This window comes from Phacochoerus africanus, chromosome 10, assembly GCF_016906955.1.
Source record: "Phacochoerus africanus isolate WHEZ1 chromosome 10, ROS_Pafr_v1, whole genome shotgun sequence".
Lineage (NCBI taxonomy): Eukaryota > Metazoa > Chordata > Mammalia > Artiodactyla > Suidae > Phacochoerus > Phacochoerus africanus.
This window is the reverse complement of record NC_062553.1, coordinates 81,097,598-81,125,568: the sequence shown is the minus strand read 5'-3', so window position 1 is coordinate 81,125,568 and position 27,971 is coordinate 81,097,598. Positions and strand designations below refer to the sequence as shown.

Sequence of the window (27,971 nt, the reverse complement as noted above, 5' to 3'; positions counted from 1 at the left end):
GGGCTGGGCTAACCAGGAGGGCTGGGCTCAGCTGTGACAGTCAATCAGGATACCTTCAAGGGGCCTTCTGATGTGTGCTGAGCTTTTCACAGCACACCAGCCTCAGGCAGTCAGATTTCTTACATGATGGCTGAGAGTTCCAAAAGCAAGTGTTCCAACAGACAAGGTGGAGTTGCATAGCCTTTTACGACCTAGCCTCTGAAGTCCTATGGTGACTATGATCATTTTCACTATACTCTATTGGTCAAATCAGTCACACCCACTCATATTTAAGGGAAGAGAATACAGAGTCTGTATTTTTATGGGAAGAGTATAGAAGTTGGAGCCATATTTTAAAACCATCACAGGCATATTTACATAAAGAGATATGGTGATACATGCCAAGGGGTTAACAGTGCCCACCTCCCAGAATCCCTCAAAATGAATTTTGTTAACCTATAATTTTAAGTCAAACTAATTCAAACATATCCTCTATGGATGGCAAAATTTCACCTATTTTTAGGTGATACAGTAACGAATAAACTTCATTTCATCTGTGTAAATTGCATCAAAAATGACTAACAGCTTGCTTTTGACCCTAGTATTATCTGCTACTTATTACCATTTCTTATTTTTTCAAACACTATCAAGCTCAGATCCACCCTTAGGCTAAGTCATATCCAGGAAGAATACAGAGAATACCTATAGTAAGTAAAGCAAGTAGATTAGGACTACTCCAACATCATGGTTGCTGAAATCAGTGGCCATTCCCTGTCTCAGTGATACCAGACTTGAATTTCATGGGCTAAGAACAATTTCAGAAATAAAAATAAACTAAATGGGAGCAAATAAAATTACCAACTTTTTATTCTCCACAGTAAGAACATTTAGAAAACAACTACTCTATAACTACCATCACATTAAAAAAAAAAATAGAATGGACAATTTCAAAATAAAGCCTAATATTTTAGAATGAATAAATTTGACTAAATAAAAAACTCACTATATATGTGTGTGTGTTTGTGTGTGTATATGTGTGTGTGTGTGTGTGTGTGTGTATTATATTTCTCATTTCTCTGCTGATCTGCAGAAATTTTACCATGGATGAAACCCAAGTCACACACTGTGCATATGACATTCTGGTCCCTTCTCTTTCTTGGTTTATTCCAAAAGTTCTAGAACCTTAGCTTGCTCCTAGAAACTCAATTTAAAAAACAAATAAGTAAATGATTATAACACAACGTGAAAGCTATAAGGATATGGCCAGGGTGGGGAGGGGGGCCGGGAATCAAGGAAGATTTCACAAATCACGTGAAAAAGATTTGCCCATGAGAAAGAACGGGGAAGATTATTATAGACAACAATGACTATGGCTGAAAGCACAGACACAATTTATGTATGAAGTATATCCAAGACTACACAGTATACCAAAAAAGTAAGTAGTTCTTATACTTGGTTGTAGAGTAAGGGGTATTTTCTTTTCCTTTTTTCCAAAACTTAACAATGCATTAATTTAATGAACAGAAAATTTTAAAATAACTATTTCAATTTTGTAGGTTAGCTTAGGAAGAACAAACAAAAGGCCTATTTCCCTTTAAGAAAGCAGTTTGTATTAAGAGGCTGGGTTGTAAAATGCAGATGTCATCAAGCTCCAGACTTAGGGATAGGTACCGCTGGGGAAGACTACTTTCCTTCAGTGCCTCTGTGAGAATCCCAGGCTGGGTATATTCAATGCTGTAGGCCTTCTTGACCATCTATGGTCATGTCAGAAATTCTCAGGTGGCAGGGGCTGACAGGCCAAATGCATAGCAACGCCGCTGGAATCAGATACCAAGGTTAAAACCCCAGCTCTACCAGTAACTAGCTCAAGGAGCTTCCCAAATTACTTAACCACTTGAATCTGCCTTCTCTTCTGTTACACGGAAAACTGCCTACCTTTTGGAATTTTAGTACAGTGCCTGACCCTTAGAAAATGACAGATTTAGGACATTTCTGTGTATCTAATTGAGAAGAAGATATTTGTTCTATTGGTTTATAAAGGCTTTAGATCTGACTTGCCATTTGTTTGCTCTATAGGTTTGGCTAAAAGCTTTAAGCACATTACTTTGTCAATTGTAATATCGACCTTTTGAAACTTAAATGTATGCCTGTTTTTAACAATTTCCAAATGTGGAAAGGTTATTCAGTATTGCTTCTAAAATCCAGCTCTCTCTAGAACGATGTTTCCAAAGGATCCTGAAATAACTAAGTGGTTCTACCCCTAGATTCTAGGAACTAACACAAAACTAGGCGGACCTTTCCCATTTTTCTTATTAACTCCCCTGTCCACTTCCAGAAAGAATCCAAGTTCTTTTGTGCAGATAAAGGTTCAGCTCTAAGGTAAAGGCCTCTTACCCAGGCTTTCTTAAAGCTGGAATATAGTCAGCAGAACACTGTAGTATGGGGTTCCTGAAGTGTTCTCAAACGATTTGCACAGCTTTCAGAATCCTCCTGAGCCAAAGGGCCACCTGGCAGCAATTCCACAACCTCCACACACTTCCGCTTCTTTCAGCCTCGTGACCTCGAGCCACCACCCTACGGCCCCGCCCCCCAAAGATGACCAATCAGAAAGTGGGAAGTGAGCCGGATGGGGTGGGCCTATCTTGGCGCTGTTGACGAATTATCAACCTCAGACAGCGGGAGCGGAAGCGGAAGCCCTGGTTTGGCCTTGGGTTCCGCCTTGCGGGGAATGTCCCGTGGGAACGAGTGAGGCAATCCTGGGGCCAGCGGGTTTGAGTTATCACCTCTTGTCTATCAGCAGAACCCGGCGAGGATACGCCTGCGAGCACGGGAGGGAGGGCACTCCACCGCTCAAGAAAAGAGCGAGCGGGCAGGCAGCCGCTGGCCAGAACCGAACTGAGTACAGGGTCCTTACTCGGCTCTACTCCCCTCCAGGCCATGCTACAGGCTGAGCTCTGGGCGATCCCCAGGTGAGGGCAGCGGCTCTGTCGGGAACTCCACCGCGGAAGAACTGGATAGATGCAGGGTGGGGAAGAAAGAATGCTGCCCGTCCTGCTTCGCGGTAGCCCCCTGAGAGGCCGAATTTTTGGCAGCAGCAGCAGCAGCAGAAAGCACAGTGTGGGCCGAGGAGGCGGTTCGAGCTGCTGGTAAAGTCGCCCCACGACTGTTTTTCCGTAGTATGCGAGTCGACAAAACAGTCAGAGAACAGGGCTCCCCATTACCATCTCCTTCGAGCTCTTTTCCCTTGCTACTCGGAGCTGATTTGTGCGAAAACATGCCTTGCACTTGTACTTGGAGGAACTGGAGGCAGTGGATTCGACCTTTAGCGGTGGTCATCTACCTGGTGTCCATAGTGGTTGCGGTTCCCCTATGCGTGTGGGAGTTACAGAAACTGGAGGTAAGAAAGAGGAGGATCCTGCACCATCCCCCCCACCCTATCTTCTACTGTCCTGCCTGTCTAAGGCAGCCGTTTTTCACCCCGGATGCTCCAGACCTGACATTCTGAAAACTATATCACGTAATGAACCCTTGACGTGACCTGTCCGATTTCTGGTTGTTCACGGCTTTTCAAAGCATGTTACTGGTGGAAGCAGGCCCGAGAAAATAGGATATATTAAGATAGCTACTTCAGAGAGTACTGTTTTGCATGCATTCATCAGTTCCCTGAAAGTAAGGTAACTTTATTCCTGAAATCTGATCTGCTTGAATATTGGACTTAACTAGATCTCCCTTAAAGACCAGGTGTTGAATTTTATTAGCATTTAATTAGCTTCATGAATTAAAGAATTCGGAGTGGTTTAACTTTGTTATTTATTTTTACTTTAGAAATTAACTCTTAACCAACAAAGGTTTTGCAAAAAGTCCCTTGTATAGGTTTTGATGTCACATTCTTATTATGACATCAGTAAAGTACTACAAGCTGAAAGACCTCAAGGTAAATACTTAACCAAGAAACTTTATAAAAATTGTAATAAACTTTAAGTTTGAAGTTAATAAAAACCAAGAGTATTTTCACTTAGAAACAGTTATTTTACAAGAGTTATGACAAGACCATGGCGATTTTAGGCCTTTTTGTGTGGAAATGATTTTTTTTTTGTCTTTTGTTGTTGTTGCTATTTCTTGGGCCGCTCCCGTGGCATATGGAGATTCCCAGGCTAGGGGTCTAATCGGAGCTGCAGCCCCTGGCCTACGCCAGAGCCACAGCAACGCGGGATCCGAGCCGCGTCTGCAACCTACACCACAGCTCACGGCAACGCCGGATTGTTAACCACTGAGCAAGGGCAGGGACCGAACCCGCAACCTCGTGGTTCCTAGTCGGATTCGTTAACCACTGCGCCACGACAGGAACTCCTGATTTTTATATAATTAACAAAATATTTAATGTATGTTTGTTTTCTGTATGTTTACTAAATTATTTTTTGTTGACTTTCCCATACTAGTATGTATAGGCGTCTTAATACAAATAGGGTCTTCTTATTTTGAAGTGTTTCTTTGGAGTATTTCTTACTTTGAAGTATGGATGCAATTTAAGATTAATAATATGTGTAATATCACTCTAAGACTTCTCTTAGTTGTTGGTGTCAGTGAAAAAAATCAGTAGTCAGTCTAAGAAAGAAATGGAAAATTTTATTTGAGCCAAAATGAAGATTAAAACCCAGGAGACAGTCTCTCAGAGAGTTCTGAGGACTGTTGCAAAGAGCTGAAGGGGAGGCCTGGATATATGTGATTTTGGTTAAGGAGGTACGTACACACAGTCAAGTACACATTTCGGTAAAAGGTTACTGCTAGTCAGGAGGAACCCACATCTTAGCTAATGGCTTTAGTGCTTTTCTAAGTATGGAAAGATGCAAGAATCCAGGTTTATTAAAAGTTTCTCTGAGAATATCTAACTATCTAAAGGCCAGTTCTCCCAGAGCAGAAAGTCATTGCCCTGATCCTCCCCACCTCCCCCCACCAGATTCCTTTCAGAGTGTATTGTAGGTCAGCACCTGTAGTGGCTAATGAACTTGATTCTTGGAGAACCGGATGGTGGGCAGCATTCTTTAGCTTACAACCCCTGCCCTTTTGGTCTTAATTTGAGCCAAACTTTCGGGGGCATTTCAGGCAAATGTGTCCCATGGCGCTAGGAATGCTCATTCCCAGGTCAGGTGAGGATTTCATTAATGGGCCAGTCAATGTGCTGTGACTGGACTAGGCCCTGTTAACAGTAACCAGCTGTCTTAACTACTCTGTTATGGAAGGAAATGGTTCCCTCTTATTGTTTCTTCCCATGTCTACAGTCCTTTTTTTTTTTGTCTTTTTATGGCTGCACCCACAGCATATGGAAGTTCCCAGGCTAGGGATCAAATCAGATCTGCAGCCACCAGCCTGCACCACAGCCACAGCCACACCATATCTGAGCCATGTCTGTGACCTACACCACAGCTCACAGAAACACCAGTTCCTTTAACCCACTGAGTGAGGCCAGGGGTCAGATCCCTGTCCTAATGGATAGTAGTCTGGTTCATTACCGCTGAGCCACAATAGGAACTCCAACAATCATGGATCTTACAGAACTATGTATTTGTTCAATCATTTCAATTCACCTAACCATCATTCATTTTATCTGAGACTCAGTCACACATTTGGTTCAAAGCAGTGAACGGTCTGGTGCTGCTGAGCCATCCATTGGTTTTCACAGGAGAGGAGGGTCATGTGGGACCTTCATCATGGCTTCCATGGAGGTGTCCGGGCTGAAGCCAGAAAGAGTGTTTGAAGAATAAATGCAGAGTAAAGAAGTGGTGTCAGGATATGAAAACAAGTTTCTGTTCATTTTGTTTGTTTTGAGTATTTTGACTCTGATGAGTACTTGGGAAGTGAATGGCACCATAGATGGAGAGGCAGGTTTTTTTTTCCCCCCGTGGCATTTTGTTTTTAAGGTGTTAAGAGACACTAACTAGAGCATATGCCTAACATAAGGTATACTTTTATTTAATCTTCTTAAAAAACGTGAAGCAGGAGTTATTGTGGATCAGTGGGTTAAGGACCCAGCTAGTATCCATGAGGACACGGATTTGATCCCTGCCCCCGCTCAGTGGGTTAAGGACCTGGCATTGCCATGAGCTGTGGTATAGGTCACAGACACAGCTCAGATCCCAAGTTGCTGTGGCTGTGGCGTAGGCTGGCAACTGTACCTCCGATTTGACCCCTACCCTGGGAACTTCCATATGCCGCAGGTGTGGCCTAAAAGGGGAAAAAAAAAAACAAACTGTGAAGTATAGGGATTATCCCCATTTTACAGATCTGAAAACTGAGACAAGTGGATAAAGTGACACCATGCTAAGTGCTTACTGCACAGTCCTTATTCTCTTCATCGTTATTCACTGGACAAGTTTATGTCTTTAAAATGCTTGACACTGTGCCCATCACATAGTAGGTGCTCAATAAGCTCTGATTACTGCTGTTTTTACTTTTTTAATTTTTTTAATTTTTTTTTTTTAAGGGCCACATCTGCGGCATATGAAAATTCCCAGGCGAGGGGTCCAATCAGAGCTGTAGCCGCCCGCCTGTGCTACAACCACAGCAACACAGGATCTGAGCTGCATCCTCAACCTACACCACAGCTCACAGCAACGCCAGATCCTTAACCCACTGAGTGAGGCCAGGGATCGAACCTGCATCCTCATGGATATTGGTCAGATTTGTTTCCACTGAACCACAATGGGAACTCCTGCCACTGTTGTTTTTAAAATATCGTCACTATTGTTGCTGTGATATTTCTCATGGAGCTGCATTTTAGTTGGGGTTAACTTCTCAACTGAACACCTATGGCAAAGTCATGTGCATCAGAGCTCTAGAAAAAGTAGTTGACATGTTTAGGGACAGTTTTATACGGAAAATATTTGTCTTTTAAACACCAGAATCACAATGCTCATCCTGTGAGCTCTCAGTGACAACAGAGGTTGTGGAAACTGCAGGTTCAGCTGCCCAGCCCCTAAGGCATATCCTCCTGACTGTTGTGGCAAGATGACCATTTGGGCTCTTGAAACCATTTCCTCACTCTTACCTGGCTGCATGTGTAAATTGAGGTCACTAAGTTAAAGGACACATCATGTCACACTGCTCTGCAGTCGTTTCACCCTGCCCTACTGGTCCTGTGTCCTAAGTATCTGCTCTGGGGAAGTGCCCCTCTTTCTCTCGGGAGGATTGGGCCCAGGAAGCCCTCTCTTATTTCTGTTTCTCGCTCCTCTCTGCTTTGAAAGCCTTCAGCTGAGAGACCCTTAACTCACTTCTGGAGGCTCATCTTTAGTGGTTTTTTCTTTCCTCTCTGCTTTCTTCAAGTTACCTTAGGGAAAAAAATCCCATACTACCTATCTCCTTCTTGCTTTGTGAGCCTAAAAAACCCTACTCATGGCTGATAAGTTTAAAGTTATATTCTTCTATGAGTGTGTTTCAAGTATGAATATTTAAAGATAAATGTAAATTATATATAATCATATTAAATCATTTGTACAGCTACCTAGAGTTGACTTACTTTATTAAAATGTTACCTAAATATGTACACACATAAAATAGTTTGAATGTCTTATGCATACAGTTATATAGCTCAAAAATCAAAACAATTATAAGACCAGTGATTCAAATTAGTGGCATTAATGCAGACAGATGATATTCTTCTGAAATCGAATCACCACTTGCAAGGTAAAACTGAGTACTAACGCTATGATGCAAGATCTTTAAAATCTGGAATCACTATAGATGATGCATGTATATTGAAATGACTCAATTCTCCAGTCATTTGTTTTAAGATCATTTTGAAAAAGAACTTTCTTTCTACAGCACACCAAGTATGCTTGGCTTTCATTAGTCATAAGCACATTATTTTTCTCTTAAGTCCACCACCTTCTGCCTTCGGCACTAAGGCAGTTGTGAAAACAAATGTGGGCATTAAAATTACGTGGCAATACTGTTTTTTGTTTTTTGTTTTTGTTTTTGTTTTTTTGCCACAACCCCAGCATATAGAAGTTCCTGGGCAAGGGATCAAACTGGAGCCTCAGCAGTGACCAGGGCTACCACAGAGACAATTCTTTAACCTTAGAATTGCACTCCAGCAGCAACTCTGGCAATATTTTTCTTAATGCTCACTTTATAATAAGGAAGATCTAGAATTTGTTATTATTATTAAACCATCATTAAAATGAGTACTGAATTTTAAATGAAATTGACCCAAGCAAAAATCTCTGGAAAATTATTGCTCAGACATTCTTTTCAGAATCTTCACCTCTACATATTTTCTTTTGATTTCCTGCTTTTGCTTTTGATTTTCCAGCATTCAAAGACATTTTTATTTGCTTTGCAGATTTTCCATACAGTTTAATGTAGAAATCCATTATTGTAAAGATACATTTGTTCTCTATACTTTTGTCTTCTACTTCTTTAATCTTTGACCCTTGATGAAAAAAAAAGAAAATCTTGTTCAAAACAGTTAAAACTGCAAGTTGGGGTTTCAGTTCTGTTTCCATTAACCGCTCAAACTCCTCAAGTACTAAATATAAATGCCCACCTATTTTTTTAAATTAGAAAAAGAAGAATTCATATTCTTCAAGGCAAGAGTACAAGTTAGTATAAAATTCATTCCTGAAGTTCCCTCAGATAGAACTAAATTTGTATTTACCAGAAAGCAAGTGGATTACTTCAGCTCTACTTTAGGATGAGCTAATTCAAAGTATATTTTTAGAAATGAGCCGCTTTTTTTTTTTTTTTTTGGTCTTTTTAGGGCTACACCCATGGTATATTGGCGTTCCCAGGCTAGGTGTCAAATCGGAGCCACAGCTGCCAGCCTATTCCACAGCCACAGCAATGCAGGTTCCAAGCTGCATCTTGGACCTATACTGCAGCTTGAAGCAACACTGGATCCTTAACCCATTGAGTGAAGCCAGGGATTCAACCTTCATCCTCATGGATACTAGTCAGATTCATTTCCACTGAGCCATGACAGGAACTCCCTAGAAATTGAGCTTTTAAAGGATAAAATATTGATCAGATATTAATGTAAAAAAGAAATTAAATCTTTTTAAATGTCCTGAGTTGACATTGCTGTGTATAAGAGGGGCAGCCTATGTTAGCACAGGTCCCTTGGACAGTAGTTATGGCAGTGCTTAGCAAACGGGAGGGTTAAAAGATGATGCATGTAAAGAACTTAGCAAAGTTATCAGGCAGATAGTCAGCACTCGTTAAGTGTTCAACTAACATATTGGATAACAATAAAATTTGTGGATAACATTGGTAGATTTTTTTTTCCAGACATCAAACCTAAGGAATAAAGCAGAAGATTTTTGGGTTTGACCTCCAGAGGGAAATGACATGATGTTAATATTCTTTTTTTTGGCTTTTTAGGGCTGCACCCATGGCATATGGAGGTTCCCAAACTAGGGGTCGAATTCGAGCTGCGGCTGCTGGGTTGCTGCCTACACCACAGCAGCACGGAATCCTAGCCGCGTTTGCAACCTACACCACAGCTCAAGGCAATGCCAGATCCTTAACCCACTGAGCAAGGCCAGGGATTGAACCCACAACTTCATGGTTGCTAGTCGGGTTTATTAACCTCTGAGCCAGGAAGGGAACTCCATGATGTTAATTTTCTTAATGCTTATTATGCTGTTACAAAAGGCCCCATGAGGAAGTTCCTGTCATGGCTCAGTGTTTAACAAAAGGCCCCATGAGGAAAAATCTGCCCCCTTCTTCCACAAAAGCACAAATAGGCTGTTTATTGAAAAAGAAATAAAAATACCCACTGGTCATTTGGGAATATTAGGTCTTGTTAATAAAATGAAATAAATGAATAAAATTTTGAAAAATATAAATATTTGTAAATAGTTTGTAAGTAAATAACTATTTTTAAAATTTTTTAAATAGTTTTAATATAGAATTTACGCTAACATGTTCTTTGCTTCTTAAGGTTGGGATACACACCAAGGCTTGGTTTATTGCTGGAATCTTTTTGCTGTTAACTATACCTATATCACTTTGGGTGATATTACAGCATTTAGTGCATTATACACAACCTGAACTACAGAAACCGATAATAAGGTAAACCTTTAAATGTTCTAATTCTACTAGTGTTGTGTTGGCTTATCTCATAAGTATGATGTAAAATGTTTTAAATTTATGTTTTGCTTTCCAAATAGGATTCTTTGGATGGTACCCATATACAGTTTAGATAGTGTAAGTATGCTTCATTTTATGTCATTAACTAAGCACTTGTTTGATGATACTGACAGTAATTAAGGTGATAAAAGTATGTTATTTGGCAATAAGTTAGATTCATAAGTGAAAAGGTTCACTTGTTTTTAATGGTAATAAAGAAAATAAAGTCTAGCCATAGAAAAGATAGTCTATAGCGTTTTTTCTTTATTTACTCTTAAAATTTCAGAAAATTTCAGAGAATTCTAGTAGCTCTCAGTCCTTTAAAGAATGTAATATTTAAAATTATATTACCATCCTTGAGAGTTCCCTTCGTGGCTCAGTGGTTAACAAACCCAACTAGGATCCATGAGGGTTCGGGTTCGATCCCTAGCCTTGCTCATTGGGTTAAGGATCTGGCATTGCCATGAGGTGTGGTATTGGCTGCAGATGTGTCTCAGATCCTACGTTGCTGTGGCTGTGGTGTAGGCCGGCAGCTGTAGCTCCAATTCAACCCCTAGCCTGGGAACCTCCATATGCCATGGGTGCATCCCTAAAAAAAATTTTTTTAATAAAATAATCTTATTATCCTTTTTATTTATTAAATCTTTTATTTAGACCAAAAGAAAAACTTTGCCTTATAGATTCTAATACATGCAGTTATTACAGATAACTGCTTTAATTTAAGTATAAAGAAAATTTCCTTAACATCATTTTCTATGATCATATCAAGCAAAGTTTCAGATTATCTTTAAGAATTCAAGTACATAATTAACTTCTCTCTTCATGTTCATTTTTTACTCCCAAAACAAATGTTTTTGTTAACCAATATCCAAACCAACATCTTGGATATTGCTTTTAAAGATCCATTTCAAAGATTGTCTGGTAGCGCTCATAATGATAAAATTTAGAAAGTTTGATTTAAGTATGTGACAAGACATCTCATGTTTAAAAATAGACCTGTTGTGAGTACCATGAATTGGAGTGGTAATTCATTTTATTGTAGCTGCAACTGTTTTTAACATCTGTGCTTCTTTGTAGTGGATAGCTTTGAAATATCCCAACATTGCAATCTATGTGGATACCTGCAGAGAATGTTACGAAGCTTATGTCATTTACAACTTTATGGGATTCCTTACCAATTATCTAACTAACCGGTATCCAAATCTGGTATTAATCCTTGAAGCCAAAGATCAGCAGAAACATTTCCCTCCTTTATGTTGCTGTCCACCATGGACAATGGGAGAGTAAGTATGTTTGGTTTTCATTCTTTTATGTTTGGTTTTATTTAACAAGATGTAAGTATCATTTCTCTGCAAAGCAATGTGTTGTGTACTATATCCAGAATGAAAAGTATAAAACAGAGTCTCCCCCCTCCCCCCAAAAAAAGAAGTTCCCGTTGTGCTCAGTGGAAACGAATCCTTGCTGGTATCCATGAGGTTGCAGGTTTGATCCCTGGCCTTACTCAGTGGGTTAAGGATCTGGTGTTGCCATGAGCTGTGGTGTAGATCACAGATGTGGCTCGGATCCCGAGCTACTGTGGCTGTGGTGTAGGCCAGCAGCTGCAGCTCCAGTTCGACCCCTAGCCTGGGAACTTCCATGTGCTGCAGGTGGGGCCTTAAAAAGCAAAAAATAAATAAAAAATAAAACAGAGTCCCTGCCCTCATGTAGTTCATAGTCAAGTTTGAAGACTAATAAAACTCATTTTTATAATCCACACATATAAGTTAGTCTGTTTTACATTATTCATCCTAAATAGAAAACTTAAAATGTTGTGGGAGGGAAAGCCTTCAAAATCACTTAATCAACGTCCCTTTAAAATTGGGAACCAAGGTCTGTAGAGATTAACTTACTCAAAATCCCATAGCTAGTTAATGGGAAAATCAAGACTTAGGAGAAGATAGTCTAGCTGGGGAAACAGCATTTAATGTGAAATAAGAGTAACTGATAGCAATGTTTATTCTAGTAATATATAAGTTAGTTGGCCTTACTGTATGTTCATGTCAGACAGTAAAAGAAAATAAAGCCTGAAAAGTTAAGTTGAAGCTAAGATTGCACTTACTGTATGAATGAACCATTGGATATTTTTAGGCAGGAAACATTTGCAGGCAGTGTTTTTGAAATATTAATCTTGTAATACTAAACAGGATGCACTGGGGGAGAAGAGTTTAGAAGGAAGTAAATCAGAGGTTATTACAGTAGTTCATTTGTGAGATAAGCCGAAAAGGAGGGGTGTAAAATTGGAATAGAAAGGAGAGACAATAAGAGAATGCAACCGGAGAATCAGTAGGACTCGATCACTGACAGATAGGAATGTACGTGAAAGTTGCAAGCCAGGGTAGCTGGAAAAACTTGGAGTAATCAGTGTAGATATGTGACCTAGGAGTGGGTACCTTGCCTTCCATGCAGCACAGAACCATTTGTACAACATCTGTACACATCTGTACATGTATCTCTACTTAACACTCTGGCAGTGACAGGGAGCTACCTCGCTATTTGAAATAATAAGCTCCTAAGGTGTTTATTTGACAATATGTATTGAGCACTTAGTACGTGCAAGCATGTAGGTATAGCATAGTACCTATAACAGATGTAGAGCTCATGGAACTTAACAGTTTGGTTAGGAAGTTTAGGAATTAAATGAAGACACAAATATACAGTGACTTATTTCAAGAAACACTATGAAGGAAAAAGAACAATGTAAGAAAAAGGATAGGAAAAACTAACGTAGCGGAGATGGGGAGAGAGTGTGCTCAGCTCCAAACACAGCAAGAACAGAGATCTACCAAAGAGGTTGAGGTGGTCCTTGGATGGAAAATTACTAGGAGAAAACATCAAGGGTAGGGGATCCTCTCAAACTGGCCTAACAAGAATCCTGCTAAAGGCAGGCAAAGTAAACACTAAGAGTGAGGGGGTGAGGAGCTTAATCAGATATCAGGGTATTCAGATGCCTGGGTGGGGCTGAGGGTGATGGATATCTTAGCAGGATTTTTTGCTCAGGCTGACTCCACAGGCCAAGGACAGGGCCTGAGGATGATGCCTAAGAAAAGGCGGGCTCGCAGGAGCCCTGTCTAAAGTTTGGCCATCTTTATCAAGTAAGAAGCCATTATGGGATGTTAAGCAGAGGACAAGTTTCATTTTCAAAGATTAGTGTGCTCATTGTAGGCTGAACTGGAAGTGGGCATGGATGGGAGGGATTGCAGTGGTCCAGTAAAGATGATGATGATGATGTTGATGATGATGGTGCCTTGATTAGGGCTCTTTTCTTAATACAGAACCTGAGATGAGGCTCTAGCTGCCTCTTCACCTGGCTCATCACAGTCAGCACGTGGTCAACTAAAACCCAAAACCTTTTACAAATGATGCTGTGGGTCAAAATTTCCCTTTTCTGTGCTTGTGCATTTGATTTGTTCCTAACTACACAAGCAGTTACATTTATTCTTGTTAAATCTCTGTGTTGGGAGTTCCCGTTGAGGCGCAGCAGAAGCGAACCTGACTAGTATTCATGAGGACACGGGTTCAGTCCCTGGCCTCATTCAGTGGGTTAAGGATCCAGCTTTGCCATGAGTTGTGCTATACATCAAAGATATGGCTCAGATCTGGTGTTGGTGTGGCTGTGGTGTAGGCCAGCAGCTGCAGCTCCAATTTTGACCCCTAGCCTGGGAACTTCCATGTGCTGTGGATGTGGCTCTAAAAAGCAAAAAAAAAAAAAAAAGAAAAAGAAAAAAGAAAAAAAAAAACAAAAACCAACTGTGTAGGTTTCATATTTTCCTAAGATTTTTGACTTCTGACAGCTGCTATCTAAATAATATCAGCAGTGCATCCATAACTGTGATCCAGGTTTTCTTACCTTTGAAGATATTAAGCATTTATTTACCAGAGTCATGCAATTTGGAGGTATGGTTCTAGTAATAATAAAACTTCTCATTTTCTTATATATAAATACATTTCAGGTTACCAGTCTCCTTTATTAGATAATTGGTGTTGCATACCTGATAACTGGGCTATTGCTATTTCAAGATAATTCAGTATATTGCTTTGGTTTTAAGATACAAATGCCATGATAAGTTTCCAGTCCCTAGGTGATAAAGCTAAATCTGCTTTTCATTGTGTCCTATTTTACTTTTAAAAGATATAGAAGGAAGAACCAAGCAGTTAATTATCTGTAAAGCACAACGTAAAGGTAGATTTGGGAATAATTCGGTTCATGTCATCATTGCAGACCAGAGTAAACAGAATACCCGGATCAAATTTTCTGAGCAATGTCACGTCCCATATGGTGTTAGATAAATAGTACAATAACGTACATTTGTTTGACTGTCTTCTTTCCATTCTCTGCATTTTCTATCCTTGTACAAAAGATCTTATTGAAAATTTAAAGCCGTCAGTATTTATTGCCATAAATATTTAGGTGTCAATACAAAATGTCTGAGTACCTTCTTGAACCTTTGTTCTAGCAGACTAATATTTGTTTATACACTTGTGTGTATGTAAAATTTTTTTTTTGTCTTTTCTAGGGCCACACCCACAGCATATGGAGATTCCCAGGCTAGGGGTCTAATCAGAGCTGTTGCTGCCGGCCTATGCCAGAGCCACAGCAAGGTGGGATCCGAGCTGCATCTTCGACCTACACCACAGCTCACAGCAACGCCAAATCCTTAACCCACTCAGCGAGGCCAGGGATTGAACCCTCAACCCCACAGTTCCTAGTCGGATTCGTTAACCACTGAGCCACGATGGGAACTCCTAAATTTTAAATTATATGAACATTAAAGTGATCCCACTGTATAAAAAAAACCAAGTCTGCTTTTTATACTCTGATTTCTGTAACATAAGCAGTGAACACAATGAATTTTCTTTTAATGATTTTGTGTGTGTTAGTTCATGAGAGGAGGGAAACATTTTACCTAGTGCTTTAGTACTGTTATGAAACAAATGCGTTCATGAAACAGTACTAACTCTTATCATGTATTCTCTTCCTCCCTCTTGATTTTACAATTTGAGTCACAGCCCACTAAGTTGAATTTGACACAATTTGAAAAAAATTGCCCTCAGGTACATACTTTGGAGTAGAATATGCTAGGTGTTTAGATTTTGTTCAATTTTGTGACAAATTGTTTGTTGAAGTGGCAGTACTAGATTACTCTCTAACAGTAGAAAGTATTTCTCGTTGAACCACATCCTCACTTATATTTAGAATTACACAAACTTTTTTTTGATGTGTTTGTGGGAGAAGGTGAGTACCACATCTTACTCCTCCGCCTTCTTGATCGGGCGTCCCCAGACTTCTTTATATTTGCCTATCAAAAGGTGTAAAGTATATGATTGTGGTCTTAGATTTCCCTGATTAATAGTGAGATTGAGCAACTTTTCATTATATTTGATAAGTGGAAGTTGTAAATTTTAATATGGTGGAATTTATCAATCTTATTTTATAGTGAGTACTTTTTGTGTCTTCCTGACCTCAGAAGTATAAAAATACTCCCCTGTTCTTTTCTTCTAAACATTTCAGATTTTTTCCATTAAGGCTTATAAGTACATATTGTTTTATTTTCTTATGTTGTGTGAGGCAGGAATGCGATTTCATTTCATTCCATTGGCTTACTGTCCTAGCACCTCTATCTCCCCTACCTCATTGGTCTGTATTGCTATCTCTGTCATATATAAAGGTGTTCTGTAGGTATGGGTCTACTTGTAATCTTCATTTTTTCTCTTTTCTTAGTCTCTTTTCTTACTCCTGAACCCATTCCATATATTAATTACTGCAGTTTATTAATAAGCCTTAAAATGAAGGTACCCCAGCCTTACCATTTTCTTGGCTATTCTTGGGTTTCTGCTCTTACTGGTAAATTTTAGAACCAGCTTGTCAAGTTGCTTAAGAAGCTCTATTGGAATTTTTCAATGGGAATTAAATTCAGTCTTCAGTTTATTGACATCTTTATGGTCTACTTTATACTTATTTAGCTCTATCTTTCAGTAAAGTATAGGTTTCTCATAAAAGTCTCTATATCTTTTGTTGATTTTATAAGCATATTTTATTGCTATTATAAATGGCATCTTTTAAAAACAAGTTATAATTGCTGCTAGTCTGTAGAAAGGGAATTGGTTTTTGCATCCTATATCCAAAAATCTTGTTAGATGTTCTTAGTCTTTCGCTCTGAAATTCTCAGTGTAAACAGTCATCTTCAAACGAAGGATTTGTGTGCTTTCCAGTCTTTACACTGTAATTGCTCTCTCTTCTCACTGTGCTGATGAGCACCTTTAGTTTTTTTTTTTTTTTTTTAATCTCTGGTCATTCTTGTAATGATCCTGGTTTAAAAGGGAATTCTTACAAAATTTCACATTTGAATTTGATGTTTTCTAAAGAGTGTTCCATAGGCATCTTTTATTAGGTTAAATATACTCCCTTTACCCCTAGCGTGTTAGAGTTTTTAATCATGAATAAGTATTGAACTTCATCAAATGCTTTTTCTATAGCTATTGAGGTGACCATGGTTTTCTGCCCTTAATCTGTTAATGTGGTGAACTTATTAATGGCTTTGCATTTAGAGGATAAATTTTAAGTGCTTATATTATCAGCTTTTCTACATCATAAGCTTTGGTTTGCTACTATTTTGTTTAGAATTTTTACATCTGTGTTCATAAGTGAGATTAGCCTATGGTTTTCCTTTCTTTTTTGCTTGTTTTTTGTTTTTGTTTTTTGGGGGGTTTTTTTGTTGTTGTTTTTTTGCTGGTGGGGATTGGCCACACCCATAGCATATGAAAGTTCCTGGACCAGGGATTGGATTCCAGCTGCAGATGCAACCTACATTATACCTTGAGCAACACCAGATCCTTAACTCACTGCGCTGGGCCAGGGATCAAACCTGTGCCTCTGCAGCGACCTCAGCCACTGCAGTTGGATTTTTAACCCATTTCACCATGGCCAGAATTCCTGGTTTTTCTTTCTTATACTGTCCTTGTCTGGCTTTCATATCCGGGTTTTACTTCTTGGATAGCAGTTATTGCCTTTTATTTGTATATCACAGGAAGAGATTTTATACTATACCTTGAAAAATGAGCTCTGGACTATTTCTTTGTGGGAGGATAGTGTAAAACTATTTAGCCTTCTTGTTTCTGGAATCTATTTTTTTTTTTTTTTAATTTTAGCTTTTAGGAATGAGGCAAAATAAACAAAGTTTTTAAATGTATGGGCATATATTGGAGTTCCAGTCGTGGCTCAGCAGTAACGAACCTGACTAGTATCCATGAGGACTCAGGTTCAATTCCTAGCCCCACTCATTGGGTTAAGAATCTGGTGTTGCCGTGAGCTGTGGTGTAGGTCACAGACACAGCTTGGATCTGGCATTGGCTGTGGCTGTGTAGACAAGCAGCTACAGCTCCGATATGACCCCTCACCTGGGAATTTACATATGCTGCAGGTGCAGCCCTAAAAAGACAAAAAATGAAATCAAATGAAGTGAAATGGCATATATTAGTTGATATCTTCTTAATATTTTTTGACCTAGTCAATGTGTTTCCTTTTCCATTTCTGATGTTATTAGTATCTTTATTTTTTCCTTGAACAATTTTGCCAGAAATTTGCCCATTTTTAATTAGTCTCTTTAGGAAGAGATCGATTCTTGGTTTTGTTGATTCTCTATAGTATGTTTGTCTTCTGTCTCATTAATTTACGCTCTATTTTTACTTCCTTTCTCCCATTTCTTTTGGTTGATTCTCTTCTTTCCTAAAATGAATCTTAGCTCATTAATTTACAGCCTTTCTTTTTTTTTAATACTGCATTTAAAACTATGCATTATGGAGTTCCCATTGTGGCTCAGGGGTAATGAACCCAACTACTATCCATGAAGATGCAGGTTCGGTCCCTGGCCCCACTCAGTGGGTTAAGGATTCAGTGTTGCCCTGAGCTGCAGTGTAGGTTGCAGATGTGGTTTGGATCTGCCATTGTTGTGGCTGTAGCATAGGCCAGCAGCTGCAGCTCCAATTCAACCCCTAACCTGGAAACTACATTTTAAAATGAAACTTTTCCTTTGGAATAATTTTAAATTTACAGAAAAGTTGCGAAGACAAAACAGAGATGCCCTGTTACCTTTCATTCAGCTTTCCCTAACATTAAAATCTTATGAAATCCTAGTACATGTGTAGAAAGTAAGAAATAATATTGGTACAATACTGTTAACTGTGGACTATTCAGATCTCAGTTTTTCCATTAATGTTCTTTGTTCCAGGATCCAATCCAATTAACCACATTGCATTAACCATTATCTTTTTAAAAATATAAATCTTTAGGGAGTTCCCATCATAGCTTAGCAGATAAAGAATCTGACTGGTATCTATGAGGATTCAGATTCAATCCCTGGCCTCACTCAGTGGGTTAAGGATCCAGCATTGCCGCAAGCTGCAGCGTAGGTCACAGATGCTGCTCAGATCTTGCATTGCTGTGGCTGTGGTATAGGCTGGCAGCTGCAGCTCCAATTTGACCCCTTTCCTGGGAACTTCCATTATGCCACAGGTGCAGCCCTAAAAAGAAAAAAATAATGTGTATAAAACTTCAAGAGTTCCTGCTGTGGCACAATGGGATTGGCAGTATCTCTACAGTACCAGGATGCAGATTCACTCCCCAGCCCAGCAGAATGGGTTAAAGGATCTAGCATCACCATAGCTGTGGCTTATCACAACTGTGGCTCAGATCTGATCCCTGGCCCAGGAACTCCATATCATGCCATGGGGCAGCCAAATAAATGAATGAATGAATGAATGAATGAATAAATAAATAAATAAATAAATCTTAATTTAATACTTTGAAAAGATTTAAGAAGTTTGAGAAGATCGTTCTAATTATTTAATAAAGATTTTAATAAAGTTTTTCAAACATTTGTGGGATATAAACAAATATAATAGGGTGTAATAGACAAATCTGTTTTAAGCCACTCACATTTAAGTTAATATGTTAAAGGTCCATGATTCCTTATTTGCAGTCATAAAATACATATATATATATACATGTAAATTTGAAAACCAAAAGCTTTTCCATAGCTTATCTAGTGATAAAACTATAATCTTTGATTATTTGGAATTTTAATATGACTTACCATTTATGTAGTACCTATATTTCACTGCAGCTGTATCAATGTGTTTGATAAGGTACTACTCTAAATCCAACTGGTAGTTGATTTCATTCTTTTGTTGTTTTTCTTTATTTTTTTCTCCTCACCACTAGTTTGGAAGTTAGTTTCTAGTCTTATTGTGACTATATAAACTCTAACTTTAATCTTAAACTTAGCAGATTTTGGATAGTTTTTTCTTTTTATTTTTTGGTAGTTCTTTTATAGATTTAACTACAATATAACAATTGATTTGTTCCCTACTCCTTGCATCTCAGATCTTCTCTCTGGGATCATTTCCTTCTTTCTTAAGTATGGCCCTTAAAAGTTCTTTCAGTGTCAGTGTATTGGTGACAGATGTTCCCAGATATACTTATTCCAAAGTGACTGTATTTTGCTCTCATTCTTGAAAGATAGTTTTTGCTGGATATAATTCTTTATTGACAGGAATTTTCTCCAAACATTTTGAAGATTTATTCTGCATAATTCTGGCTTCAGTTATTACTGTTAAGCCCCTACTGTCAGTCTAATTGTCATTCTGTTTCATTACAGGTGACCTATCTCCAGCTGTATTTTTAAGGCCTTCTCTGTCTTTGATGTTTTGTAGTTTCACTATGAAGTATCTTAAGTTGTTTTGGTTTTGTTTTTAGTCCCACTTAATTTACAGTGTGCTTCAATATGTGGATTCGTGTCTTTGAACAGTTCTGAAAAGTTCTCAGCCGTGATCTCTTTTGATTTTGCCTTTTCTTTACTCTTCTATAACTTTGAATATATTTAGACCTTCTGATTGTGTTCAGATCTTTGTAACTCTCTTTCACATTTGTTTCTGTCTCAGCTTTTGCTACACTCTGGGCAGTTTCTACAGATACGTCTTCCAGTTCATTAATTCTCCACAGCTTTTAAAGGTATCTGATTGACTACTTAATACAATTGCATAGTAGTGGTCTCAGGTTTGATTTGACAGTCAAATCATAGAACATGCTAGGTTTAACCCAGCTCCAACTTAACTTTGTAAAGAGTATGGAACCAGAAGCACAGCAGGCATAGCCCAGGGATTCTCATCAAGAGGTCTTGCAACAACCCCAAGTGCAGCTCCTAGGCCCACCTCCATATGGGCATGGCTAGTTGTCAGTGGGAATGAACCACCTCAGCATGGAGAAGGTTCTTAGCACATGGAACCCCAGCAGTTCTGTATTCAGTCTTAGAATGTCAGACTCATTCTTCTCAGTCTAGATGTAATTCTTAAATTAGGGGATTCATACTACATAAAATTGATAAAGGAATGCTAAGTAAACATTTGCCCTCGGAGCAACTTGGTCTTTTGGTAGTTGTTGTTTGAGGAATTTGTTTAGTTTTCGTTATTCCTTAGGAATTTCCCCCTGAGCTCAATGATAGAATAAATACTGTGTTATGCAGGTTCTTTGTTTTGTCCTTTCAGAGTAGAGAGTGATACTCTCTTGAAAGGAATACCAAACTTGAAACCGAATCCTAAGTGTAAATTAAACTTTCTTAATATGCTTTCATCTACACAAGCCTACATGTAAAAACTTGTTACCCAGTTTTTCTTCCAGAAACAGAGACCCACTTCTGTTTCTTGTTCCTGCTCTGTGCTCCACCCTATTCAGGAATTTAAGACTGTATACAGAAAGGGAAATCGTTGTGAAGATGTAGTTGTTACATAATTTTAAAAACAGTATTGAGATAACTTGTTTGCTGTCATCCACAGGATTCCCCAGTAGCCATTTAGAATAACTAAAATAAAAGAATTAAATATAAATGTGGCATCATTTGTCAAAGTGATTTTAATTTGGGAGCTTTGCAGAAAACATGATACTATTGAAATAAGTAGTGGAAATGCTGAGTTCTTTTTCTTTGCAGAGTATTGCTGTTCAGATGCAAACTGGGTGTACTGCAGTATACAGTTGTCAGACCATTCACCACCATCGTTGCTTTGTAAGTACATAGAACTTATTTATTTTTTTAAAATTCTTAAATCTTAAGTGGGAACAGCTGAGTAGAAAAACATGTAAAGGGTGTTACTTGTTTATAACACATCCAGTGTTACAAAAAATAGTGTATAGAAACCCTACTATGTTCGAATAAATAAGGTGATCATTGCTAGGCAAAGAATCACCAAAGAATTCTTATAAATAGTATTCTCCCTAGAGATATCTGGAAAGCATTTAAAAATATTCGTTTTCAAATATTAATGTTCTGGAGTACCCATCGTGGCTCAGCGGAAACGAATCTGACTAGTATCCATGAGGACGCAGGTTTGATCCCTGGCCTTGCTCAGTGGGTTAAGGATCCAGTGTTGCCATGAGCTGTGGTGTAGGTTGAAGGTGTGGCTGTGTTGTAGGCCAGTGGCTACAGCACCAATTCAGCCCCTAGTCTGGGAACCTCCGTATGCTGTGGATGAGGCCTAAAAAGCCAAAATATATACATAAATGTTCACACAGCTTGACAGAAACATCTAGTACTTGAAGTTATAGTATACCACTTCAGATTCATTACTTAAATGAGTACTATATTCTAAAGGAAAAAAATCATTTTTATTTTTTAAAAATTCTATCAAGGCTTAGCACTTGAGGTAAAATCAGGTATAATTAAGCTACCTGTTACACTATTCCCTAAAAATTTAAGAACATTAAATAATTTAAAGCAGGTATATTTTGTGTTTTATCTGTTAGTTATAACTAACATTCTTTCTGTCCACAGAGGAAAAGTGGGAAGAAAGGTGAAAGAAGCATTCAATTCTTTATTCTGCTTTTATGCTAGCAATTCTTTGGCAGTATATACCCTGGAATTAAGACTAAATCACTGAAGTTCCCACTGTGACATAGGGGGTTAAGAATCTGACTGCATACGCTCCGGTTGCTGCAGCGGTCTGGGTTTGATTCCTAGTCCGGCTCGGTGGTTAAAGGATATGGTGTTGGCTGCAGTTGCAGCTCAGATTCAGTCCCTGGCCCGGGAACTTACATATGCTGCAAGTGCAGCCATTAAAAAAAAAAAAAAAGACTACTTCACTTACTTATGAAGGCATGCTTTAGAAACTGGGTAATCATATCTAATAAGACTTAGATTTAGGTTATCATAAAAGTTGCCTCCAAGACAGTTTGAGAGAAAAAAATTGTAGTTATAGACCTAGTTACATGTTTTTAACAACAATCGAGGTTTTGAACATCAGGTAGCATCACTTTTTTGAATCTAATTATTACCCTTTCTAATTCAATGTTTGTGTCCTTTGGATTTACCTCAAGTCAGAGGAATAATCATGTAATGTTTCTAGAAAAATGTTTTTAATTTTTTTATTTTTGTCTTTTCTAGGGCCACACCTGTGGCATATGGAGGTTCCCAAGCTAGGGGTTTAATTGGAGCTGTAGCCACTGGCCTACATCACAGCCATAGCAACTCAGGGATCTGAGCCGCGTCTGCAATCTACACCACAGCTCACGGCAACGCCGGATCCTTAACCCACTGAGCAAGGCCAGGGATCAAACCCGCAACCTCATGGTTCCTAGTCAGATTCATTTCTGCTGTGCCACTAGGGGAACTCCTGTTTTTAATTTCTGAACCACTTTATATGGCCGAAATTAAGTGATTATCTACAGGATATTTTAAAAAACGGACTCCTAGATGTATTGCTGCCAGTGCTGTATTTTAAAACATTTTGATTTAGTTATTCACAAAGTTGTATCATTTTTACCATTTTTTTTTTTTAGAATCTGTGAGCTGCTTGACATATATGATGAAGGGAATTTTAGCTTTTCAAATGCATGGACTTACTTGGTAATAATAAACAATATGTCACAGTTGGTAAGTAAACATCTTAACTATTCTAAATCAGTATCTATAACTAAATTTTTTAAGGGAAAATTTCTTCCAGAATAAAGCTAGTTACTTTTTAATATTGAAACTTGATTTGTAGGAAGAACTTGAAGAAACTTTAACATGTTTATTTGTATAAAAAGCTATAATATCTTTGTAAATGATTTGGTGACTTATACACTCACCTGTTGATTGTGGTTTTCATTTGGTTCTGGTATTCATTGCATAGCTACGTGGATATGTCGTCAATAAAAGCACAGTGCTGTCCTTAAAAAAATAGCATAGTTATATTCAGTAAGAAATATTAATTTAACAGGGTTTGAATTAAAATGGGAGAGTAAAATTCTCTCATATTTGGAATTAAAATTGAGAACACCAAGTTTTAAAAAACGTTATGGAAACTGAAATGCTCTAAAGATAGAACTATTGGATCCTTTCAACTTAAGAGTGTGCGTTTTATTTAAAATCTTTAATTAATTAATGCTGTCAGCAGAATAATGGTTTGGGTGCAACAGCATGCATATGTGGTATTAGAACATTTATGTTGAAAATTAAATGCCTGCGTATTCAAAGTTTTCTCAGTGTTTGTATTCTCTGGAACCAGTAATTCCATTTTTGGAAATGCCTCTTCAAGAAATGGTCAGAAATACTTCTGCTTTGAATATATGTATGTATTTATGGCTCACTGTTTGTAATTGCAAAAGTCTGTGAATTCAGCTGGATTAACATAATGCCCTCAAGAAAAATGGTTTCCCTGATTCCTTACTTTCCAGTTTCATGATTACAACTTTATTGAAATAGTACTTATTTAATGTGTCTACTTATAAATAATTATTCATATAAATGTTATATAAGATAGACTAATAAGCTCAACCCTTATAATTGAATGGTAATTTGTGTTAAAAAAAAAAAAAAAACAACAGAGTTCCCGTCGTGGCGCAGTGGTTAACGAATCCGACTAGGAACCATGAGGTTGCGGGTTCAGTCCCTGCCCTTGCTCAGTGGGTTAACGATCCGGCGTTGCCGTGAGCTGTGGTGTAGGTTGCAGACGTGGCTCGGATCCCGTGTTGCTGTGGCTCTGGCGTAGGCCGGTGGCTACAGCTCCGATTCGACCCCTAGCCTGGGAACCTCCATATGCTGTGGGTGCGGCCCAAGAAATAGCAACAACAACAACAACAACAAAAGACCAAAAAAAAACATTAATGAGCAGAGAGATGTTTTTATTTTGGTTGAATGAGAGTCTTTTCTTCCACTCATGGCAGTCACTCATTCACTGTCTTCTTTGTGAGCCCTAGTAAGTGAATATTTAACCATTTTCAGGGAAGATGTTATCCATTTCTTCTGAGAAATTTCATTGTATATATTAATTCACAGTAAACTATTGAAAGCTTGTCGTTATTATAAAAATAGCATAATAAAGCTTAGAAAATTTTGCCTGAAACATTATTCTCTACCAGGTCTCTGGTTTAAAGTTTATTATTTCTAATACCATATGTAGTTATTCATATTGAAGTTTGTTTGTTCCTAGTTTGCCATGTATTGTCTCCTACTATTTTATAAAGTACTGAAGGAGGAGCTGAGTCCAATCCAGCCTGTTGGCAAATTTCTTTGTGTAAAGCTGGTGGTTTTTGTTTCTTTTTGGTAAGTGTTGCTTTCTCTTAAAATGTTGTCATTTTTTTAAAGAGCAATAAACTGTTGATTGTGGAGGATTTTTAAAAGTCTTAATACAGAAGGTAGATTAAAATCTCTACTTAACCTTTTAGCCCTTCTTGGTTTTTCATAAGGATTAATTAGGAGTTCCTGCTGTGGCACAGCAGGTTAAGGCTCTGGAGTTGTCACTGCAGCAGCTTGGGTCACTACTTTGGCACTGATTTGCTCCCTAGCCTAGGAACTTCCACATGCTGCAGGCATGGCCAAAAAAGAAAAAAGATATAATTAGATAGTCAGTGTAACATTAATAGGAAAAAATAATTTAAGACACTAAATTTCTTAAAACTAAGGAAATCGTTAAAATCATGGTCTTTTCATAGAAGAGAATACAATTTGGAAAATAAACATGACACAGAATATTGAATGAAGTGAGGAAATGTTCATCAGTAATAATATTTTTTAAAATAGGCAAAATTGTACAGGGTCCCAGTTTAATAAAGGGGTGGGTGATAGGGGCCTAGAAACAAATACACCAAATTTAACAACACACAAACACAAAAACGGGAAAGGAAAAAATCCTTGAAATCCCATGCCTCAGAAAGAATGATGGACATTGTGGTACACGTCATATATAAAACTCCACAGAAATAGTTTCATACTATAAAACTTCTAGAACTCAGTGACAGTTTAGTATATTACAGCTCAAGTTCTCTGTAAGCACAGTGAGGATCTAATTGTGTTGTATGGGTTTTGTTGTTTTCACATAGTATTCTGATGTGGGGATACAACTTTTTAACCTATCTCCTGACCTTTAGGTTCCTAATTTTTTTTTTTTACCTTTATAAGCAATATTGAAGGGAATATTCGTGTATGTAGACCTATGAAAGCTTGTCTATCTCATTATTAACTGTTTGAATCTAACCTATGGGCAGACCCCTAGATTTGCTTGAGATGCTCAGTATGACTCCCTGCCTTAGAGTCAGATCTCTTCTGAGTTTCTCTCTAATTCTAGGACTTCCAACAAGACTAGTTTCAAAATGTTTTTTAAAATACCTAAATAATCAATGGAAATGTGTGTAAATAACAAAGTATCTGTCCTTTATTTCATTTTAAATTCCTGTCGTACAAGGTGTTAGGCATTGTCTTTGTATAGGAAGAATCTAATTCTGTGCACACTTTGAAAACAAAAAAGACTATAAACCAAGTATTGAAGTTCTAAGACTACATAATCAAAATTCATGTGATGAAACTACTAGAAGAGTAAATCTGTAAAATAAATATATTGACTGTAGATACACAGCGTCTTCAGGAACATGCTAGAAAAGCAGGGTGGTGGTGGCCCACAAGTTATGCTGGGGTTAAACTTTTTAAATGACATATTTTTAAAACAACTGCTGATTTCATGCTTGATGTAGATTTAGCGTTTACCTTTTCCTAACATATAGGCAAGCAGTAGTTATTGCTTTGTTGGTAAAAGTTGGCGTTATTTCTGAAAAGCACACGTGGGAATGGCAAACTGTAGAAGCTGTGGCCACAGGACTCCAGGTAAGTAGTGCTGTCTCTGAATTCAATAGCTCTTTACTATTTAAGCATTTTTACATATGCTCTCCTAAACCTGATAATGTGCAGGCTACTATTATCCTCACTTTACATGTGAGGAAACGGGGAACCCTAGAAAAATTGGTCATAGTTACCAATTTGTAGTAGAACCAGGACCAGAATCTAGCTTTTTGTTCCTTCTACTCAATTTGTCTTTCTGCATTTCTCCTCTAAGTCCTTGAGAATGCACTGTAAAGAAATATTTGATTGAAGTTAGTGCAAAATAGATTTAAACTTCTGGCGCTTTTGTCTTTTTTTGAAGAGGTCAAAAATAATTACTTTGGGGAGTTCCCATTTGGCTCAGCAGTAACGAAGCCAGCTAGTACCCATGAGGACTCAGGTTCGATCCCTGGCCTCACTCGGTGGCCTTGCTATGAGCTGTGGTGTAAGCCACAGACATGGCTCAGATCTGGTGTGGCTGTGGCTGTGGTGTAGCCCAGCAGCTGTAGCTCCAATTCGACCCCTAGGCTGGGAACTTTCATGTGCTGCGGGTGCGGCCCTAAAAAGCAAAATAAATAAATAAATAACATAATCTTGGGGGGGGGGGACAGCTGTTGATACTTAAGTACTTTTGAGCAGAGAGTAAGATGGTGCTTTTCTTTTATTTGCAAAACTAGATTTAAACTCCAAGATGACTGATGTTTTTGTTGATGTTGTTATAGGACTTTATTATCTGTATTGAGATGTTCCTTGCTGCTATTGCTCATCACTACACTTTCTCATATAAACCATACGTCCAAGAAGCAGAAGAGGGCTCATGCTTTGATTCCTTTCTTGCCATGTGGGATGTTTCAGATATTAGGGATGACATTTCCGAACAAGTGAGGCATGTTGGTAAGTACCAGCTCTTTACTTCACTCAAACAGGCTACTGTAGTTCTCCTACCGGGTCTCTTTAAAAGATGAAAAGGCTGTTTAAAGCAGTGCTACAGTAATAAGGCTCTTCAAATTGGGAGCAGGGAGGGGGAGCTGGTTCTTAGCACGGCAAGTTTATAGTGGTAAAAATAACCTACCTTTTGGCTAACTTGGAAACCTTTATGTTATTTTAAAGGAAGGACAGTCATGGGACATCCTAGGAAAAAATTTTTTCCTGAGGATCAAGATCAAAATGAACACACAAGCTTGTTGTCATCATCATCACAAGATGCAATTTCCGTTGCCTCTTCCGTGCCACCTTCACCCATGGGTCACTATCAAGGGTTTGGACACACTGTGACTCCCCAGGCTACACCCACTGCCGCAAATGTATCTGATGAAATATGTAATGATATCACAGGAGAGAAAAAGCCTTCAGATAAGTCTGTAGCCTCCTGAAGAGTGTGCAAATGCAGACTGTGCTACAGCCTTGTGATTTCATTACCTGGTACCCATTGCTCAGGATTTTATGCTTGGGACAAGCCACTAATGATGAAAAATTTCACCACAAAGATAGGCGAAAACCAGGTACAACTACTGGATTTATGCAACTAAGTTTTATATATCACAAATAATCAGTCTAAATATCTTAGACTCAGACTTGACTTCTTAACACTATAGAGTATCACATACTCAAATGGTAGAAAATGACTACTAAACGTTCCTGACACTACAATGCTTTATCAAGAGGATGGACAAAAAAAAAAAAAAAAATCAGTGCTTTCTACCACTGCTG

General features: G+C 38.3%; 1 protein-coding gene across 1 annotated transcript; it reads left to right on the top strand.

The window, feature by feature from the left end:
- The first annotated feature begins 2,665 nt into the window (after positions 1-2,665).
- On the top strand, positions 2,666-27,971 carry TMEM184C (transmembrane protein 184C). The gene is made up of 10 exons (XM_047798644.1): positions 2,666-3,376; positions 9,917-10,047; positions 10,146-10,182; positions 11,182-11,387; positions 21,123-21,197; positions 22,967-23,060; positions 24,601-24,713; positions 26,168-26,267; positions 26,984-27,155; positions 27,372-27,971. Exons 1-10 carry the CDS (start codon positions 3,158-3,160, stop codon positions 27,632-27,634), a joined length of 1,410 nt encoding a protein of 469 aa, XP_047654600.1. The 5' UTR covers positions 2,666-3,157; the 3' UTR covers positions 27,635-27,971.